The following is a 17,332-nucleotide window of genomic DNA, read 5'->3' on the forward strand; positions in this document are numbered from 1 at the left end:
TTAGCGCCGCTGTATTGACGTCACTGGCAAGCTCGAAGGCGCTTCAGTCTATTTTTTTCCACTCTAAAAATATCATGCTTTTATATTTTTAGGTTTATTTACATTGTTACAATTTTAGTCCATAAATTGTGGTATGTTGAATAATTGTAAACGGGCAATTTCCAAACAATCCTGTAGCGTGACGTCATATGCAGGCGACCCCGATTTACAATCTGGCAGCCCGTAACACTTAGACCGACACCGGCCAGCCCGAAGGCGCTTCAGTCTATTTTTCACTCTTAAAGTATCATGCTTTTAAATTTTTAGGTATATTTACGATTTAAGTCCATACATTTTGTTATTTTGAACAATTACGGACAATTTCCAGACAATCTGTAGCGTGACGTCATCCGCAGGCGACCCCGAGATCTGGCAGCCGGATCACGTCTGGAAACTTGAGGTTGGAAATTGTTGTGACTTGAGGCAAATTGGGCGTGATCGAATGTCAATTGGGTCTGTTCGTTATCATGTGAAAACAAATGAACAGTACAGGGCAGTTAGCCGCCGCCATTACTGTACTCCCGTCCCGTGGGAAGCTGAGCCAAGTCAGGCCGCTTGAGGAGTCCCCTGAGCCGGCTAGCTGCTCAGGCTCACGGGCTGGGTCGGTGTTGGGATACGGAACCTGGAGCGGGGAGAAGCCTTGATAGAACAAGACTTACTCGGCACTTTGACCTAATGAAATGTGTAATGGCTGACTCGAGAGATAGAAGCGAGTTAGCGCCTCCTCCATGTGCAGTCCCGTTGGAAGTGATGCCCGGCTGACGAGCCACCCGAGTCGGCTTCCTTTCCGCTGGTGGACAACCAGGTTGTTATAACTTGATAAAAGGTCTATTTAAGCTCTGTATTAATTATGACAGTGTATGGAAAATAAATAGGAGCAATAAGACATTTCCCGGGTGAAATTAGACTCAAAATTTGATTTCCCCAAAGTGGGTTAGTAAGCATCAAGGCTTTTGATGAGAATTATAATAATAATGAGGGGTGGGAGGTTGATGGGCGGTGGTGGAGGGAGGGGGTCCCATAATAAGAGTCGCCAAGCGGCGGTCGGCCAGTGAAGAGTTAAAAGGAGGAGACGTGGAGTGACACGCCTCATTGGGGGAGATTATGTGCGGCCAACAAAACGCGCGTGTCTCCCCGCGAGTCGTCCACAAGCAGCACCGGAACACGTCGACGGCGCGCGCACCACCGGACCGGACCGGAGCGGGACGCGTCCTGCTTCTGACACATTGATTGAGGAAGCGACCGCAACATTCGACTCTTGCCCCCCTTTTTTTTTTTTGCGGGCTTTTCTACTTTCTCATTCGTCGCTTGTGGATTATTTGGTTCCGATTCTGCGCAAGAGGTAGGGGCGGAAGACAACAACACAATTAGAACAATAATAATAATATTGAGAATAATGATATTAATGTGATGATAATGGGGGTTAGAGAGGGGTTGGTTCGAGTTGGAGGTGGGGTTTAAAAGCCTGCTGTTATGTTGGCAGATGGGCCGAACGGTAGTCCGGCTCGCCCCCGAACACCGACCAACCCGAGACTGATGAAGCCGAGCGCGGTCGCGCTGCACCGGGGGAAGCTTTTGTAGAATAGACGAGACACACAATGAGGTTCCGTGCGTGTGCATTTGAAATCGCAAATCTGGTTTCTTTTCTTTTCTTTTTTTTTTTTTTACTATATTTGTTGTCAAAGCTGGCGAAGATTGTTACATTTATAAGCTTTTTTTTTTTTTAAGAATTTTTTATTGCCTTCTGCATTGCATTTCAAATCAACATTATTTTCCGCGTAAAATGTCACAGAACCGCATTCTTTTTGCACTTGCAATTCAAATGAGATTCCATTTAAATATGGAGCCAAATAAATAAAGCGTCTTTTTTCGTTTGTTTCGTTTGAAACGTGAAAAAACTCTTTTTTTTTTGACATTTTAATTGTGCGTCAGGTGCGAGTTTACGCGAGGGGTTTACGCTGAGGGAGAGAGAGAGAGAAAAAGAAATAAATCATCATCATAATAATGAAGCGCTCGTGCTGCTTTAATTACTCTCTCACATGCCGGGTGGAAAGTGGCGGATTATGCAAATGAGGCTGGTGTATATAAGAAGCGAGGAAAAGCGGATCAAAAAAAAGAGAGAGAGAGAATGGATGACTTTATGACGGAATCGGGATTAAGATGTATTGTTTTTGTTATTATAAAATAATTAATATCTCGGACGTGCTTTTGTAATACCGCACGGAACCTCGTACTTTATTCATAAAAACATTACAATTAAAATAGAAAAGGATTCGGGAATGTAATTTTAAAATGTTTTGTTCCCTTGCAAAAAAAAAATATATACAACCAGGATGTCATTAACAGCAACTATTGGCAATTGAATTTCACGCCATATGCAATATTATATGTTTGTCTTGTCCTAAAATGTGTTCTGATGTGTGGGCCTCCAATGCAGAAAACAGCGCTATCATTTATTATTATTATTATTATTATTATTATTATTATTATTATTATTATTATTATTATTATTATTATTATATTTGCAACACATGTGAAGCAAATATAAATTTGTGGCCTATTGTTTGTTTGCAAATGTGTGTATTTTGATTTTTTAAAACGTATACAAAAATAGAAAACAATAGCTTTGACAGTAATAATACTGTAAATTAATGTTGAATACTGTATGGGGTAAAAAGACTAAATACATCCATTCATTAATGACAATGCGTGATGCGGTTGAAATTGTCATGACGTTTATTTGTCTTAATCTGGGAAAAAAAAAAGAGAGAGAAAAAGCCGTCTGGGTCTATACTGAAAAGCGCTTATATAGCTTATGATTATCATTGTTTTTATGAACATTTTAATCACGAATAGAAATAAAACTGCTTAATTATATGTAATTTTTTTTCTATTTTCTGTGGAACCCTTGACCGCGGAAACGAGCATTTTATTGTTTCGTTTTATTTATGTATTTATTGATTTTAAATGGCCGTGCGGTTGCATGCAGGGTTTGGGCCATGGAGGAGTCGAGCTCGCAGCACAAGTCGCAGCTGTGGGACGGCGACGCCAAGGCGGTGCAGCAGTGTCTGACGGACATCTTCACCAGCGTGTACACCACCTGCGACGTGCCCGAGAGCGCCATCTTCGGGCCGTGCGTGCTAAGCCACACGTCCATGTACGACAGCATCGCCTTCATCGCGCTCAAGGCCACCGACAAGCGCACCGCTCCCTACATCTTCCGGGTAACACAAAAAAAAACAAAAAAAAAAAGGAAGCACGATTAAAAAAATAAATAAATCACAGTTTAATTTGATGAGATGTGCTGAGGTATGAAGTGATAACGCTCAACTATAACTTCAACTTAAAAAAAACTAATAAAAAAAACAAACCGAAAAAAACTTCAGCTTCCGCGTCTGAACAAAACGAAGCAATTCCTTCCGGTTCACCTGACTGGTCGTGTTGGTCATTTTATTATTAAATCTTCCAAAATACTCGACTATATTTATTTTTCATAGAAGAGCAGCAAAGCTATGTAGGTAGTAACGTTGAGACAAAAAGGACTCCCCCAGTCAACTGAACCGGAAGTCAGACTTAAAATGTTATCACGTGAAAATTGATCACATTAATGATCATGACAAAATGTGAAATTTACCAATTTATCATGATGAAAAATTAAGCTTTATTTTTCCTGCTATATGGCAGCACACTTCCATATGAATGTAACAGTATTTTTGATATTTTTTGCCAGAAATGATATCTCGATATGACGTTCAGGCGATAATGCACATTTATGGAAAACTTATTTTAACACCGGGGGGTGAGAATCAAAGAGTAACTCACGAGTTATGATATTATTGATATAGTGATGATTAATATCCTGAAAAACAAAACAAAACGACCTATCAAAAAAAAAATAAAAAATCTGGAACACAATGAAGCCGTCTCATCTCATGATATTTGGATATTTTTCATTTCGCAATACGGCAACAACATGACAGTGGAAAACAGGTGTGGGAATGAAGGTATGTTGACAATTAACCAGCGATGATATCATGAAAGATGCAGTAATGAATAATATATTAGCAAAAAAACAATTATCATGATACGTTGAAAATATCATAATAGAAGAAAAATTCATCTGTGACTGATGAAACTGAAAGGAGGGGAAAATGTAATAATTAAATAGAGGATAAAATCGCAGCGTAACTATTAATATTATTGCAATATTATGACAACATAAAATAAAAAAGATCAATCATGATATTTAAGTCAAGTCCGGTCAAAATATTAGGGGAAAAACATGAAAGGTCTATTAATGTATTGAGAATACAAGTAACTGCAAAAATGGTGTCATATTGAACACAAAAGATGCGATCAGCTTCAATATCGAGATCCGGTGTTGTTCTCATACTGAGAAGTCGTCAGAAAATGAAATGGACCAAAAAGAACCAAATCTACTTTCGACATAAATTAGCAATGTGAATGCAAAAAAAAAAAGGAATCTATTCTGTTTTCTTTTAAAAAAGGACCACAAGCTAATTTTATTATCATGATAATATAAGTCATTTAATAATCTGCGCAATGTGATCACAAAGTATTCCATATTATCTTGATTGCATTTTTGCCAATCAGAATCAAAAGTGGATCACAAATACCGTACAAATGGTTTCTCGTTCTGACATTGACAAAATGTAAAAATCCACTCTTCATTTCGTATTGACTTTGTAAAGTACTCCAAATGCAATATATATTTTTGTAGTTAGGTTTATAAATAAAAAAATTAAAAAAGTTGAAATAATTACAATCGAACTGAAACTGAAGACAGACTTTCTTTCCTGAAGAAATGTACTAAAACTATTTAGATAATTAATTAAGATTCCCTTGCATTTGTTATGAGGCAATTAAAGTTATTTTACATGTATAGAAACGCATATTAATTTAAAAAAATATTTAAAATAAATTACATAGTGAAGAGGGGCAGCACGGTAGTCGAGTGGTTAGCACGTCCGCTTCCCAGTTCTGAGGTCTCCGGTTCGAGTCCAGGCTCGGACCTTCCTGGGTGGAGTTTGCATGTTCTCCCCGTGTCCGCGTGGGTCTTCTCCGGGTACTCCGGTCTCCTCCCACATTCCAAAGACATGCATGGCAGGTTAATTGGGCGCTCCGAATTGTCCCTAGGTGTGCTTGTGAGTGTGGATGGTTGTTCGTCTCTGTGTGCCCTGCGATTGGTTGGCAACCAGTCCAGGGTGTCCCCCGCCTACTGCCCAGAGCCAGCTGAGATAGGCGCCAGCAGCCCCCGCGACCCTTGTGAGGAATAAGCGGTCAAGAAAATGGATGGATGGATGGATGGATACATAGTGAAGAATTAAATAATTGCTGTAGTAATATTGAATGAGGACTATTAAAGTGATGTATTTTTCCTTTTTTTTTTTTTTTTTTTTTTTTTTTTTAACCTTTTGTGCTCAACACCTCAAAGTTTGAAAATGGATTTCCACTTCAGATTTTATAAAATTATGTATTCATTTCTAAAAATGTGCAAAAAAAAAGTTTAAACTTGAAAAAGAAAATGTAAATGTGCTATTATTGGAACAATATAATAGCCTGCTATTTGTGACAGAACACAACTGCCAATAGCGAAAATCCGTAAATACATATTTGACTTTTTAATGTAGCAACTATGTAGTTTTGACGCATATCCACTCCCCAACGTGGATACATTTGCCATAGCCAAATGTGTCATCCAAACGTTCCTCTCTCACGACAATATGACATGTTCTGACTCAAATGCGAAAGTTCAGATTTGGCGTTTGTTTTTAGTGCTACTCAATTTGAGTTGCCAGCGATTCATGCACAGCCTTAATCTCAATGAAAAATCATTTTTGTAAAGACCCCCCAAGATATGTAAATAAGCGGGGTATCACGTTTAACCAAACTTGAATAAACAGGAACTAGGATTCCCTCCCCAAAACCATCAACTAAAAAAGGTACATTTCCCGAATGACGTCGCTAACGATACGGTGTCTCCGACGTCTTTGTCAGGTGGACACGTCGGCAGCCAACAGCACGTCGGAAGGCCTGATGTGGCTGCGCCTGGTGCAGTCGGCCCGCGACAAGGACGAGCAGAATCTGGAGGCGTACGTGAAGAACGGTCAACTCTTCTACCGTTCGCTCCGGCGCATCGAGAAGGACGAGGAGCTGCTGGTGTGGTACGGGAAGGATTTGGTGGAATTGCTGATGCTTACCGCCGCCAGGGTGCCCGCCAAAGGCAAAGGTGCGATACGGAGCCACCAAAAAATCTCTTGCAGAACAAGAGAGAAAACTGGTAGAGTTAAATTACAGTTTGAGGTTTCTGTTTCTGGTTGTTTGTGGTCAATGCAATCCATTTGGGAGGTTGAAAGCCGTTTGTTTGAGGAGAAATTACAAGTTAGGTCTGTGAAAATATGAGCTCTCATTAGAAAGTAATGATTGTGTCTTTCTCCCCAAAAAAGGTTCATCCCACCACTCGTGTCCGGACTGCAGCCAAAGGTTCCAGTTTGAGTTCCCGTTTTTGGCGCACTTGCGCTTCCGCTGCACCAAACGACTGCAGAGCCTGACGGCAGCCGATGAGCAGCCCGGCAGGGAGCGTAGCCCGGACCGGCCCAACACGACGCCCACCAGGAGCAGCCCCAAACACGGCCGCTCCGAGGGCGACGGCAGCAAACCCTCCACGGACTTTCACAACCTGGCTCGTGACATGGAGAACAACCGGACCGGCAGCCCGCTCAGCGACAGGGAGGCGGAGGTGTGCAGCGAGAGCTCAGGGAAGAGAAAGTTCTCCGCGGTGGATGACCGGGAGTGCCGACGACCCGGCTTGCCGCAGTCCAAGTCCAAGGAGGAGCTGGCGACGTCGGCGCAGAACTACCGGGGAGTGTACGGCTTGGAGGAGAACCACCGGTCACTTTTGTCATCCGGTTCCTCAGAGACCAAGTGCAGCGCCTTCACCGAAGTGAAGAAGTCAGTTCAGACTCTCAAGAACCACGGTGGAAGCAAAAGCTTGTCAGCTGCCAACTCCGAGAACAAAGACCGTCCCAGCAGCAGTCCCTCTGACAAGCACCTGAACATCCGGCAGGTTCTGTCGGAGACGCAGCCGCCCCAAACTCCGCCCATGGCGAGCGCATTCACCTCAGTGAGCCAGGCGGGCGGCGGCGAGCGGAAGAGCGCATTCAGCCAACCGGTCCGATCCGCCTACTCCCAGATCTCCCCGCTGGTGATGCCGCCCAAGCTGCTGGACTGCCACCCGACGGTGGGAGACACCATCTCGTCCAGTCGCCTCTACCAGGCTGACCACCTGGCCGCCAAGCTACAGGGTGCCGAACTGGGCGCCAACTGCCCCGTACCGGGCGGCGTGGCCAAGCAGAGTCCCTTCGTGTATGCCGCCGCCGCTGCAGCCGCCACCTTCTGGCCCAAGAACTCGGGCGCCGTCCAGCTGCAGATGCCCTCGGCGCTCACACTCCTGCCGCCCTCATTCACGTCCCTGTGCTTGCCGGCGCAGAACTGGTGCGCCAAGTGTAACGCCTCCTTCCGCATGACTTCGGACCTGGTGTACCACATGCGCTCGCACCACAAGAAGGAGTATGCCATGGAGCCCCTGGTCAAGCGGCGGCGAGAGGAGAAACTCAAGTGTCCTATCTGTAACGAGTCCTTCCGAGAGCGCCACCATTTGTCGCGTCACATGACCTCGCACAACTGACTCAGGGGCTCGGGACCTGATGCCAGGGTGCCGTCAGGGACTGGGGGCGGGAGGCAAAATAACAGAAATCTTCAAAGGCCCCCTTGTCAGTCATGTTCCCTAAGAGTAGAGTTTCTCAAACATTTTATAAGTTTTTCCAAGACAGCATTACCCTTAAAAATGACATCGGATCGGATTTGATTTGCTCAAGCAGCAAAGACTTTTGAGAACGTTTCTTACTAACAACCAAGGCAAAACTTCACTCCTCTCTGAAATACAAAGCTTATCTCTCAGTCGAGATACATATATTGCTTCAACATACTTACTTGGGCCAATCAGGGAAGAGCCCTCAGATTTACTGTCTCAACATCTTATATCTATCTGCACTCTGGCACAAATGAAACCAGTTCGACTACACTGCAAAAAGAATCAGGCTTAAGGGGCTGAATTTTTGAAGAAACTTGGAGGAGGATACAAAAATACCTACTTTGAAGCTCAATAACAGACTTGCTGTGTCTTTTCCAGCAAGGCTTCTTAAGACTTTTTTGTGGGTCTATTCATAATAGACATGGCTACTAAATCTCATGTTGCTTAGTGAAACGGGTTTCATGGGCTGATTTTTAAAAACTCTCTTGGAAGAGTAAACCAAAATACCTGTTTTGGCGCTAAATAGCTAACTTGCTGTGTCTTTTCCAGCAAGGCTTCTTAAGACTTTTTTGTGGGTCTATTCATAATAGACATGGCTACTAAATCTCATGTTGCTTAGTGAAACGGGTTTCAGGGGCTGATTTTTAAAAACTCTCTTGGAAGAGTAAACCAAAATACCTGTTTTGGCGCTAAATAGCTAACTTGCAGTGTCTTTTCCAGCAAGGCTTCTTGAGACTTTTTTTGTGGGTCTATTCATGATAGACATGGCTACTAAATGTCATGTTGCTTAGTGAAACGGGTTTCGAAGGCTGATTTTAAAAAACTCTTTTGGAAGAGTAAACCAAAATACCCGATTTGAAGCTAAATAGCAGACTTGCTGTATTTTTTCCAGCAAGGCTTCTTGAGACTTTTTTTGTGGGTCTATTCATAATAGACATGGCTACTAAATCTCATGTTGCTTAGTGAAACGGGTTTCAGGTGCTGATTTTTAAAAACTCCCTTGGAGGAATTTGTGTCAGGACCCCTGGAAGCCAAAATAAGCCTAAAATCGCCACTTTGAAGCAAAATTGCAGACTTCCTGACCCTTTTTTGTGAGTCTACTCATGGTAGACGGGCCAACCAAATTTAATTTTGCTTAGTGAAACGAGCTCCGTGGGCTGACTTCAAAAATTTTTTAAAACTCCAATGACCCCGTAATCAAAGGCTAAAATGGCCAAAATGTCAGACTTCCTGTGTCTTTTCAGTGATGGCTTCTTGAGACTTTTGCTGGGATTACTCATGATAGACATGTCGACCAAATTTCACGCTACTTAGTAAATAAAATGGAGTTTAGGGGCGGAATTTTCAAAAGCTGTCTTGGAGGACTTTGCAACAACCTCTGGGAAGAGTCAAAAAGGAGCCAAGTTTAGTCCTGGTTGTTCACTGAAGACATTACGGTAATTGGTTTAGCATGTCCGGTTTTATCCGGCCTGCTGCAAAAGATTTTTCAGACCCAAGTTAGGGTTGAGGCACTTCAATTTGCGAACCGCTGCCTTCGAGTCATCATCACTGACTTCACCACTCCTCTTACGGCGCCCCTGACAGCCCCCCTGCCCCCCTCCCCTTTGCACTCCGTTTCTGGAAGGTTCCTTTTTGTGTACAAAAAAACAAATGTCACATTTGAAATGAATCTATTTATGAAGCACTTACACGTGAAATAAGGGAAGATGGAAATGTGTAAATGTACAGTGAGTTGTATTTTATATCCGACACGAATATACTAGACACAATGTGTGTGTGTGTGTGTGTGGGGGGGGGGGGGGGGGGGGGGGGAGTGCATGCACTACGACGGGAAATCTTATCCACTCCACATGTGTAAATACAAAGATGTCCGATTTGAAATACAAAGTGTGATAATGATATTAATAATGATAATAATCATATTTTGTGTCCATGTGTGGGGAGGTTTTCATGTTTTTTTTTTTTTGCGTTTGTCGGGGAAATTTACTACGTATGACAGTTGATCTAATCATGTTGAATGCAATGACAATAAAAAAAAATAGCTTTATTTTCAAATGGCAATGCTCTTTTGTCCTCTTATTCACACATTTATGGATATTGCTTTTCATTTTTATGATACCAAGGAATAGAAATTCAGTTCATTTATGACACTTCCTTGACTTAATATAAACAATTAATTTCCATGGTTAGCCATTTACATTTTTAATGCCGAAAATTAGAAAATGGTTGTAGTCTGTAGATGCTTAATTATAGCTAATTACACTGCACGTCTATGGGACTAATGAAAAAATGTTGCATTGGGTTTGATTTGTTCATTATGTATAATTAGGTGCTACAAGCATTTTGAGATGTATGTATACCGTTTTAAAAAAAAAAAAGGAATTTAAAATATACGCGTAATATATTAATCCCCGCAATATTATGTTCAAGTTTAATCACAATTCTACAGGCTTCAACAGAGAATTATTGTGAGGTTTGCAACAACCATTTATCAATTTATTCTTTCAAAATGTACCACTGAAAATATATAAAATATAAAAAAAAATATTACTTAAGAAAATCATTAAATGTGATCATAATTATTGTGATTATAAAATCTAGATATAAAGATAAAATGAAATATTAGTTGAAAACCTTACAAAACATTCAACATCACTATACTGAGTATAATTAGCATTTTTTTTTAAGCACAGAAGATTTTCTTTTATCACATACAAATGCCGTCATTTATTATGATATGTTTCTCATTTAAAAATGTGCAAGTGAAGCAGGTCTTTATTACACTATTAAACATGTTTATTATGTTACATATTCGTAAACATTTCCAATTTTATGTTTATTTATAGGGAAGGAGCAATATGGTTAAACCTGACGATTAGTACACAATTTTGTTTTCACATGATAACTAAATGCAAGGTCGCATTTGGTATAGCCTACTTATGATAAATGATATCAAGACATTATTTTTATATGCACTATATCTATTAAACTGCGTTACGAGATGTAAGGAAAATAATAAGACATTCTGACACATTACAACAGCATAAACGTGCCGACGGTCGTGATGCGCAGGTCAGAGGAAGGAAAAGATTTGAAAAACAGACCAACAGCGCCATCACGTGGCAAGAAAAGGAAGTACTGCTAAAAGTAAATGTAAAAATGTCAATGGGTCCCAGCTGTAACTTACAATTAGCGTATGTGTAATATATATATATATATTTATTTATTTATATTCTGTCATATTATGATCATCATCGTATGTTTTGTCTTATATTTTTGGCATGATGATAAAATGTAAAGTTTTTTTTAGTTGTGAAACTTTATGTGTTAATGAGATAATTTTTTTTTTTTTTTTTTTTTTTTTTTTTTTTTTTTTTTGCAGTTTCTTACTGGATTATGACATGACCCAGGTCAAGTTGACCACTTTAAAGTTCAATTAAAAAACACTGAAAAATAAATTACTTTAAAATGGTTTTTCAGTATGAAACCTATTCTACACTGGTTATAAAAAGTCTACACACCCCTGTTCAAAAACTTAACTTTTTGTTTCCATCACATGTAACCTACAACACGTACAACTCAATTGAAAAATCTTTTTTTTTTGTTAAAATGGAGAGGGGTAGTAAAAATAAACAACTGAAACAATAGGTTTCATAAGTGTGCACACCCACTTATAACTGGGGATGTGGCTGTGCACCAAATCAACCAATCCCATTCAAACCCACGTTAAATGATTCTGCCTGCACTTGACACTGTGAAAGTCCCTCTGATTATCCCGCCAAAAAGTTCAGATATTCTAGTAGGCTTTCTAGTAGAAGCCTGAATATTTTGTGCTAACAGGTGCTGCTAATTGAAAATTGCTATAGATCACACTCATGGTGAATGTTTTTTTTTGTTTTTGTTTTGCTTTGTAGTAAAATACTCTCGTATTTTTATATCGCAAAACTTTGCCATTTGAATAGGGGCGTGTAGACATGAAATACTCATCGGGTCAAACTGACCCATCAAAAAAAAAAAAAAAAAAATAGTTAGAAAATGGCTTGGTCCCCTTTAAATCAACAAAAACTCCATTGAGGAAACTTAAGTTTAAACACTGCAAAAACACGTCTGCTTAATATGAGATAAAATACACTTGTTATTAGTGTAAATTTACTAGAAACAAATGAAAATATCTGCCAGTGCAGTAAGAAAATTTTACTTACTTAGATTTCTTGAAATAAGAAAAATATGTAGGTCTATATTAATCTTAAAATGAGCTATAAACACTTATTCTAAGCAACAAATCAAGGAAATTAAATCTTAAAATAAGCTGTATGCACTTATTCTAAGTAACAAAAGCAAGCAATTAAATCATAATATAAGCCATAAACACTTGTTTTTTTTAAAGGTTATTGAATGGCCTTATTTCAAGTAAATGAAATCTTTTTTGTTTTTTAAAGCATAAAAACACTACTGAAGCAGAGCACCAAGTGTCACTCTTTATTTGTACTTTAAGTTGACTGTCAAGCAGGAAGAAGGCACCATTTTTAATTGCATTTGGTTTGACTGAGCCTCCGAGTCTGAGAGTCGACACGCTACCACTAGACCACGGAACTGGTAGCATGTTTACTGGAAAGAGGGAAAATGAGCTCAGTATGACAACACCACGACTGCATTACTGTCTCAGAAAATTAGAATATTGTGATAAAGTCATTTATTTTCTGTAATGCATTTAAAAACCAAAAATGTCATACATTCTGGATTCACTTGGAAACACTTGCAGGTGTTTCGAGTTAATTAGACGATTCAAGTGATTAGTTGAATAGCAAGTATACTTTTTCATGATATTCTAATATTTTGAGAAAGGATATTTGAGTTTTGTTTAAGCTGTAAGCCATAATCAGCAATATTAAAATAATAAAAGGCTTACAATATTTCAGTTGATTTGTAATGAATCCAGAATGTATGGCATTTTTGTTTTTTAATTGCATAACAGAAAATAAAGGGCTTTATCACAATATTCAAATTTTCTCAGACAGTCCTGTATATTGTAGGGCTGTGTAATTAATTGAAATTCAATTACAATTTCAATTATTATACTCCACAATATACAAAATCAGTTTAAAAAAAAAAAGAAAAAGATTAAGACTAATTTTGAGTTGTTTAAATGTATACACTTGCACCTTTTTTTATTTATTTTTATTTTATTTTAAAATAACTATTCCATTTAGTTTCATCCAAAGGGAACTTGTACAATTATAGTGTGTCAAAGATTTTTATTTGTCTGAATATTTTTTTACGTTTAAACATTTTCTTGTTTTCTAACAAAAAGAAATGATCTTCCTAATCGTGTTTTCAATTATTACCAAAATAATTGTGATTAATATTTTTTTCATAATTGAACAGCCCTATTATATTGCACTTTTGTTTGATTGTTTTCACACTTATATTTTCCATTTATCTTGTTCGTATATCTGCAAAATCTTAAAATAAGAACATTAAATACATGAAACCCCAGTTCAGGCCCTTTGATGTTGGTTAGTCATCTTAAAATGTGGAAAATATTTGTCTTAAGCCTCACAGTACTTAAAACTGTCTGTTAACTTAAAATAAACAGAATTATATATGACAATCTTATTTTAATTAAAACAATAACTTGTCAGACTCTTACAGCATTTTAGCTTATTGTGCATAAAAATTAATCAATTTTAAGATTTACCAACTAAATGAGAAATAAGACAAATAATCTTAAAACAAGATTAATAATCTTGGAAATTCTGCTCTTGCCTAGTATGTAATTCTCAAAACAAGACAAATAAAACTCCGGCTTGATATAAGCGTTTAAGTCTCGGTTAGATATCTGAATTTTTTTTTTCGTGAACATAGACTCTTAGAGCATTTTAGCTTATTATGCATGAAAATTAACTAATTTTAGGATTTACAAACTAAATAAGAAATGAAAGACAAATCATCTTAAAACAAGATTAATAATCTTAGAAATTCTGCTCTTGCATAGTAAATAATTCTCCTAACCAGATCAATAAGACTTTATGACTTGCTCGTTTAAGTCTAGGTTAGATAGTTTAAATTTGCAGTGAAACAAAAAGTGACAAATCATTTCTTGGGTATGATGACATGTTTATTGGGTTTAAGGGATATTTTTCCGAATGCTTTAAATGCATGACATCATCTTTCCTGATCGTAAAAAAAATAGACTGGAAGAGTTGATCTATTTATAGACTTTGAACTGTCGCCCACTCACAGATGTAGCCAACATGCCCTAGTGGTGGGAAATTTGCTACCTGTCTTCGCTACGCTTCCTGCCCTGGAATTCCCGGCATGGCGTCGAAAGCCGGCGCAAGATTTGTGTCACACCAGTTCCCTCTGACAACAGTGCCGTTTTTATATATAAGACAGAGTGGAAGAACAAGTCTGCTAAATGGAACAGATGCGGCAAGCTTCTTGAGTAGCATCAACAGCCTTCAAAATCAATAGACTACCGGTACATGTGATTGAACATGCATCCATTTTCTTGACCGCTTATTCCTCACAAGGGTCGCGGGGTCTGCTGGCGCCTATCTCAGCTGGCTCTGGGGAGTAGGCGGGGGACACCCTGGACTGGTTGCCAACCAATCGCAGGGCACACAGAGACGAACAACCATCCACACTCACACGCACACCTGGGGACAATTCGGAGCGCCCAATTAACCTGCCATGCATGTCTTTGGAATGTGGGAGGAGACCGGAGTACCCGGAGAAGACCCACGCAGGCACGGGGAGAACATGCAAACTCCACCCAGGAAGGCCGGAGCCTGGACTCAAACCCGAGTCCTCAGAACTGGGAGGCGGACGTGCTTACCACTCGTTCACCGTGCCGCCCTGTGATTGAACAATATTCCCTAAATTCTTCCTTACACATTCCTCCGACATGAGCCTTCTATATGATAGCATCACAACACTAACAACAACAAAAGCCAAAGAAAAAGCAAAACACAGCTGGCCGATCAACCAGAGGCTCAGATACAGAACCATCAGGAGGCGGGGCGGTTGTTAAAAGGCGGGATCAAGCTGGGACGCCGCTGCTTGTTTATACGACTGGGGAGGGATTAGCCGGTGGGCTAACGGAATGGCGCTACATTAGGAACAGTGGCGCGCTGTTTACACAGCGGGCGACGCCGGCCCAGCCCGACCCGAGCTCAGCTGGCCGCAGACAATTAGCTTAGCTTTGTGGCTCATAATCCACAGCATGGGGAGAGATTGAAGCTTGGCTGACAACAGTGAAAGCGCTGGTGTGACCCACTTTGAAGAACTTGTGACAACTACATGATGGTCTTTTGTCTCACAAGGTTAAGGGGAGGGGGGTGAAATCGCCTTTTTTGGTGATTAATTCATAATTTCATATCCAGAAAGCATTCATCATTGGCTTTAATTTAAGATATGACTTTATGTGGTTTGTCACATTCTTTTCTTCAACTGCTTCACACCTGTGTTGTAACGTACCTCAAAATTATCACAGACCCAGAGCCAATGACTCTATTGCGCAATTATTCCAAACATGGAAGTAGGGAGTAAAGAGTTTCAGAGAACTGCTTCACATCTGTGTTGCATGTTTAGTCGCATACTACTTTTTTCTTGCAAGTGTTTCACACCTGTGTTGCATGCAGTCTACAAATTGGGCCCAAGGAAAAATTGGGTTCAGACATTTACTGTATAATGTGAAAAAAGCTTGAATGTTTCTTGAAGTCACATTTAGTGTTTCACACCTGTGTTGCATGCAGTCCAAGGATCCATCCATGTGACCAGAAATTCTTTGCAAACTTTTTTTTTACTAAATGCTCAAAGATTTTGCTGCCTTTTGCAGTACTAATTAGTTGTAAAATGAATTTTAGGCAACCGCTTCAAACCTGCTTTGCATTGAGTATTGATCAACTTGTGCTTCTTTACAAACTCAAGTACTTAATTTACAAAAAAATGCTTTTCTGTGAACCACTGGCCTAATATTTAGTCACAGGAGGGTTGTTGTAATTGCTTCACATCTGTGTTACATGGAACCATTTACTGTATCTTTCATTTGCCTCTGTACAAACTTAAACATTTACTGTAACTGCTCCCAAAAAGCAGTTTGTTTTAACTTCTTCCCACCTGTATTGCATGGATCAGTCCACATTATGAATTGAATACAATCATTTACTGTCATGTTTCGGTTTTGGGTGGTTGAGTTTTAGTTTGGTTTTGGGTGTTTGTGTTGTCTTTTGTCCAGTTTTGTCTCCCCTAGTCTCGTCACTGTTAACCTCGTCCACCTGTGTGTGTCTTCCCTTCCCGGGGTGTGTGGCTAATTGGTTCCCCCTGCCTGCTGTGTGTCCCAGGTGTGTCTTGTATGTGGCTCATTAGTGTTTGTATTTAGGGAGTGGTTTTTGTGGCATGTGTTGTGGGAGCATTGTCCTTTTGCTAGCCTAGCCTAGCCTAGCCTAGCCTAGCCTAGCCTAGCCTAGCCTAGCCTAGCCTAGCCTAGCCTAGCCTAGCCTAGCCTAGCCTAGCCTAGCCTAGCCTAGCCTAGCCTAGCCTAGCCTAGCCTAGCCTAGCCTGGTCGCTGCTTGTTCCATGTGTTAAGCTGTAGTCAAGTTTGCATAGTTTGGTCTAGTTTCCCCACTTCTGTTCCAGTTTACCACACCTGCTCAAATTTACCACGTCTGCTCAAGTTTACCACTTCTGCTCAAGTCCTTCATGTCTGCTCAAGTCCTTCACGTCTGTTCAAGTCTTTCACATCAGCCCAAAGTCCTCTTCTCGTCCACGCCAAGAGTCACCTTCACGTTCCAAGTCAAGTCTGTCCCCGGTCATCATGCCAAGTCTGCACGCCCTACCAAGTCTGTACGCCCTGCCAAGTCTGCCCACATTCGTTATGCCCAGTCTACATCCAGTCAAATCAAAGTTATTCTCATTCCTGGCAGTATTCTCCCTGCCTGTTTTCTCCACTTTTGGGTCTATCCACATCCACATCGTGACAATTTACCGTACAAAGCAAAAATAAAATAATAATAATAATAATAATAATAATAATAATCTTTGATGATCGAGTTTTCTTTCTCATTAACTAATCAGCACACTTTATTGAAAACTGCTTCACACCTGCGTTGTATGGCATACATGTTTCAATTGCAATTGAAAAACTGCAGAACTGAAAAAAATCTCTGATGATTCTGCTTTCTTATGTGAGCTAATATTTACTCACAGTTAGATGCAATTGCTTCAAACCTCTGTTGCATTCGTCAACTTTCTTGTGAATATTTACTGCAGAAGCTGTTGTTTGTTTTTTTAATTTCCCTGAAAGCTATACATTAAATTGTATAGCTAGCTAGAAGTGCTTGACACCTGTGCTGCATGGAGTGCGCATGTTGTTGAAGTTCCACTTTCTATTATACAACACACACGGAGGATTGTGCGTAAAAAGGCGCGCTCCGTGCGTCCCAGCTGAACTGGCGC

General features: G+C 39.9%; 1 protein-coding gene across 2 annotated transcripts; it reads left to right on the plus strand.

Annotated features, from left to right (window-relative positions):
- The first annotated feature begins 228 nt into the window (after nt 1-228).
- Nucleotides 229-9,641, plus strand: prdm8b (PR domain containing 8b). Of its 2 annotated transcripts, none has more exons than XM_077522786.1 (4): nt 229-439; nt 3,029-3,263; nt 6,058-6,289; nt 6,507-9,641. In XM_077522786.1, the coding sequence occupies exons 2-4, from the start codon at nt 3,039-3,041 to the stop codon at nt 7,745-7,747; spliced, it is 1,698 nt and encodes a 565-aa protein (XP_077378912.1). In that variant the 5' UTR covers nt 229-439; nt 3,029-3,038; the 3' UTR covers nt 7,748-9,641. The 2 variants fall into 2 exon arrangements, with proteins under 2 accessions (XP_077378912.1, XP_077378911.1); XM_077522785.1 differs by lacking the exon at nt 229-439 and adding an exon at nt 1,129-1,381.
- The last annotated feature ends 7,691 nt before the right edge of the window (nt 9,642-17,332 follow it).

Source organism: Festucalex cinctus, chromosome 5 (genome assembly GCF_051991245.1).
Source record: "Festucalex cinctus isolate MCC-2025b chromosome 5, RoL_Fcin_1.0, whole genome shotgun sequence".
NCBI classification, from domain to species: Eukaryota; Metazoa; Chordata; class Actinopteri; order Syngnathiformes; family Syngnathidae; genus Festucalex; species Festucalex cinctus.

Coding starts and splice junctions, on each gene's coding strand:
- prdm8b (XM_077522786.1), top strand. CDS start 3,039: ATGGAGGAGTCGAGCTCGCAGCACAAGTCGCAGCTGTGGGACGGCGAC. Junction 3,264..6,057: donor CCGCTCCCTACATCTTCCGG/GTAACACAAAAA, acceptor CGTCTTTGTCAG/GTGGACACGTCGGCAGCCAA. Junction 6,290..6,506: donor GGTGCCCGCCAAAGGCAAAG/GTGCGATACGGA, acceptor TCCCCAAAAAAG/GTTCATCCCACCACTCGTGT.